This window comes from Propithecus coquereli, unplaced genomic scaffold, assembly GCF_000956105.1.
Source record: "Propithecus coquereli isolate 6110/MARCELLA unplaced genomic scaffold, Pcoq_1.0 Scaffold37, whole genome shotgun sequence".
Lineage (NCBI taxonomy): Eukaryota > Metazoa > Chordata > Mammalia > Primates > Indriidae > Propithecus > Propithecus coquereli.
The window spans coordinates 3,777,278-3,780,565 of NW_012149396.1; the positions used below are offsets into that span (position 1 = coordinate 3,777,278).

At 35.6% G+C, this 3,288-nt stretch overlaps 1 protein-coding gene across 1 annotated transcript in view; it reads right to left on the reverse strand.

Annotated features, from left to right (window-relative positions):
* STARD6 (StAR-related lipid transfer (START) domain containing 6) overlaps positions 1–3,288 on the reverse strand; it is a 30,017-nt gene that overhangs the window by 14,440 nt on the left and 12,289 nt on the right. Inside the window, 2 exon segments of the mRNA XM_012651724.1 lie at positions 2,046–2,068; positions 2,163–2,321. Of these exon segments, the coding sequence (XP_012507178.1) occupies positions 2,046–2,068; positions 2,163–2,321 (182 nt within the window).

A 3,288-nucleotide genomic window follows, 5' to 3' on the forward strand; every position in this document is an offset into this window, starting at 1 on the left:
AGATATGTTGGGCATTTATTTATTTCTGTTTGTTTTGATGAGTGGAATGTGGGTTGGAGACTCAAAGAACCAAAGACCCAGTGATCTGCAATTTAACAAATTCAATCATTTATGAAAATCATAAAATTTAGTTTTACTCCATCGTTCGCATTTCCTACCTCTTCCTAATGAAGTTATTATTAGCCAAAAACCTAGGATTCATTTTTTTAAGAAGTATATTGACATATAATTTATATACCATATATTCACCTACAGTTCAATGAGTTTTCTAAAGTAAATTTATTTAGTTGTGCAACCTTTACCACGATCTAGTTTTAGAAGACTCATCTTTGGTTCCTCTCTCCCTGCATCAGTAAGTCCTGTTGACTCTATCTCTAAAGTGTATCTTTGGATCTTCTGATCTATCTCCCTCTCCACTGCTACCACTCGAGCACAAGCCACCATGATGTCTCATTTGGATTGCTAAGATAGCCTCCTAACTGTTCTCACTGATTTCAGTCTTGCCCCCTTACAATCCATACTCCTTTTAGCAGTTGTCTCTGGAAAGTGTAAATCAAGCCAGTCACTCCTCTGCTTAAAAAACTCCAATGGCTTTCCACTGAATTTATAATAAAATTTCTCCCCCTGACCTATGAGACTCCTGCAGAATCTGATCCTAGCCTAACCTCTCCAACTTCACCTCGTACCACTCTTCTACTTGCTCTTTCTGTTCAATCCCCAGAGACCTTGTTTTTCTCTTCACCAAATATTGCCAAACTCTCTCCAGCCTTAAGACCTTGCATTTGCTTTCCCTTCTGTCTGCTACTCTCTCCCAGATATTTGCACATCTATCTCCCTCACCTCCATTTTGTTATTTGGGTTTCTAATCAAATGTCTCTCACTCAGACCCTTCCTAATTAACTAGCTATAAATTAGCTTCTCCCGGTTATTGCCTATACTGTTATCTTTCATAATACTCAGTCTCCTCAATCGTGGCCTTCATAATACTAATCATTATGTGATAAGTTTTTTCTACTGTTTACTTAGTTTACTATGTCTTTTCTGACCACAGTATAAGCTCTGTGAAAGCAGGGACATTTTCTGTCTTGTTTCTTTATGTATCCCCAATGCCTGAAACAGTATGTAGGCAGTTCACAAGAGGTGCTCAAAAAGTATTTATGAAATGAATTAATTAGTCAAAAGAATATAAACATTTGTCTGGGGAGAGGCTGGAACAAAGTCAGGATTTCCCCACAAACAGATTCATAAGGAAAAACACAAACAATAACAGAAATGGAGAACAAAGAGAACAAATTTGAACACATGACCTTAAGACAGGAGAATTATCACCCCTTCCTTCCACGTGGTTATTTTTATAGTGGTCTTAACGAATGACAGATCTATAGTGTGCTGTACCAAAGTGCAGAATCCCTCACCTCACTTCTTTTTCCTTGTTTCTACCTCGTTTCACCCTGTATCATTCTTTTACTCTTATTTCATTCGTTTCTCTTCTTGAGCTTTCACTCTACCCTCACCTCATACTGATCTTTTCTTCTAACCCTACTTGCCTCTCATATTCCCTCTTCCCTTCTCTTGCCTATCTTCAACTTTCTATTCCGATAACCTATATTCTTCCTTTCTCTTTGATTTTATTCTCCCTCTTCATATCTATTTAACTGAGATAATGTATTTGAAAGTGTTCCTAAACTGCAACCTTCTGTATAATGTTCTTTCCTTACTTTATACTTTATCCTTACTCTTAGACATGACATGCTGTTTGTTCTTTAATCCCTGTGGTGTGTGTCTGCATTATTCCTGTTATCTAACATCATATGACTAAGATAAGTCTGCAGACTTCCCATCACCGAGGCATGCTCAATCTTTGTTTTCCACGTAATGGAGGTGAATCTCTGATTTCAGTTCCCTCATAACAAATGGCACACATCTGAAGAGTTGACCAGATTCAGAATGTAATATGCATTTACAAAAAGAATAAAGCTAATTAGAATTAAACTCTTGACAGATGAGAGGGAAATTTTAAAGCTTTTATAAAGATTTCAACTCACTTTGAATCTATAAAATACTGTGTCTACATAACATAGTTTTAATAAACTCAATTCACTAAGATATAAAACTAAAAACCTATTAATGCAGCAAAAGTCCAGTATTAAACAACAAATTACCGAATTGATCCTCTGTATCATCTTGTACACCTTCAATGATCTATCCCAAGTAATTCTGTTTCCAGGTTGGTAGAGGAAATCAGATAGGTTAGCTGTTGATTCTGGAATTATCGCTTCAACACGATATCTATAGTTAACAAGGAGAACTCAAACTTTAGTCTAAGCTGAAAATATACTGCCATTAAAGTGTAAAGGTAAGCCAATTTAGCAAATAACAGTGAAGAAAACTTGAAGGTAATATCAGCAATTTAATACACTAATATTCAATGGAAAATAGCAAAGTTTATTTAACTATACTCTGCAATAATTAATATACATTATTTTAAAATTCATTTTTCTACAAGCAGGGTATTAGTAGTTAAGTTTTTGGGCTGTCAAAAGTTATAAGCAAATTTTTGACTGCATAGGAATTGGCACCCCAAACTCTCACGTTGTTCAAAGGTCAATTTTAATATTTTATTGAAACAAAGCCACATTCATTCATTTATGTGTTGTCTTTGTGGGCTTTTGTACTATAATGCCACAGTTGAGTAGCTGCAACAGAGACCATATGGGCTGTAAAGCCTAAAGTATTTACTCTCTATTTTCTGTCTGAAAAAGTTTGCCAGTGCCTGGCTTAGGCTGTCCACTCAATGGTTGATCTTTCGTTTTCCAGTCACTTTGCAAAGGGGAGAAAAGTATGAGTAACCGTTATCATACGCAAGGCAGAAATTATTTGTTTTGCTTCCTGGAAGATTATAAAAAGGGTACGTTCCTACTTAAAAAGTACCTTATTTTTTTCATGTTTTTTTTTTGTTTGTTTTTCTTTTGAGACAGGGTCTTACTATGTTGTCCAGGCTGGTTTTGAAATTCTGGGCTCAACAGATCCTCCTGCCTCAGCCTTGCAGGTAGCTGGGATTACAGGCATATACCACCATGCCCGGCTTAGGTACCTTATCATAATTCACTAATTAGAGAAGTATTGGAGTTATTAGACTTTTAAAATTATGTAAATATCATGTGTCTTTAGAAATGGAAAACATCTATGTCTTGAGTACTTAAGTCCATCACCCACTGAGCAATTAATTCAGTATTTGTGTTTAAGGCTCTTCAGATATATCAGTTTTGTTCAAAAATCTTTTATATC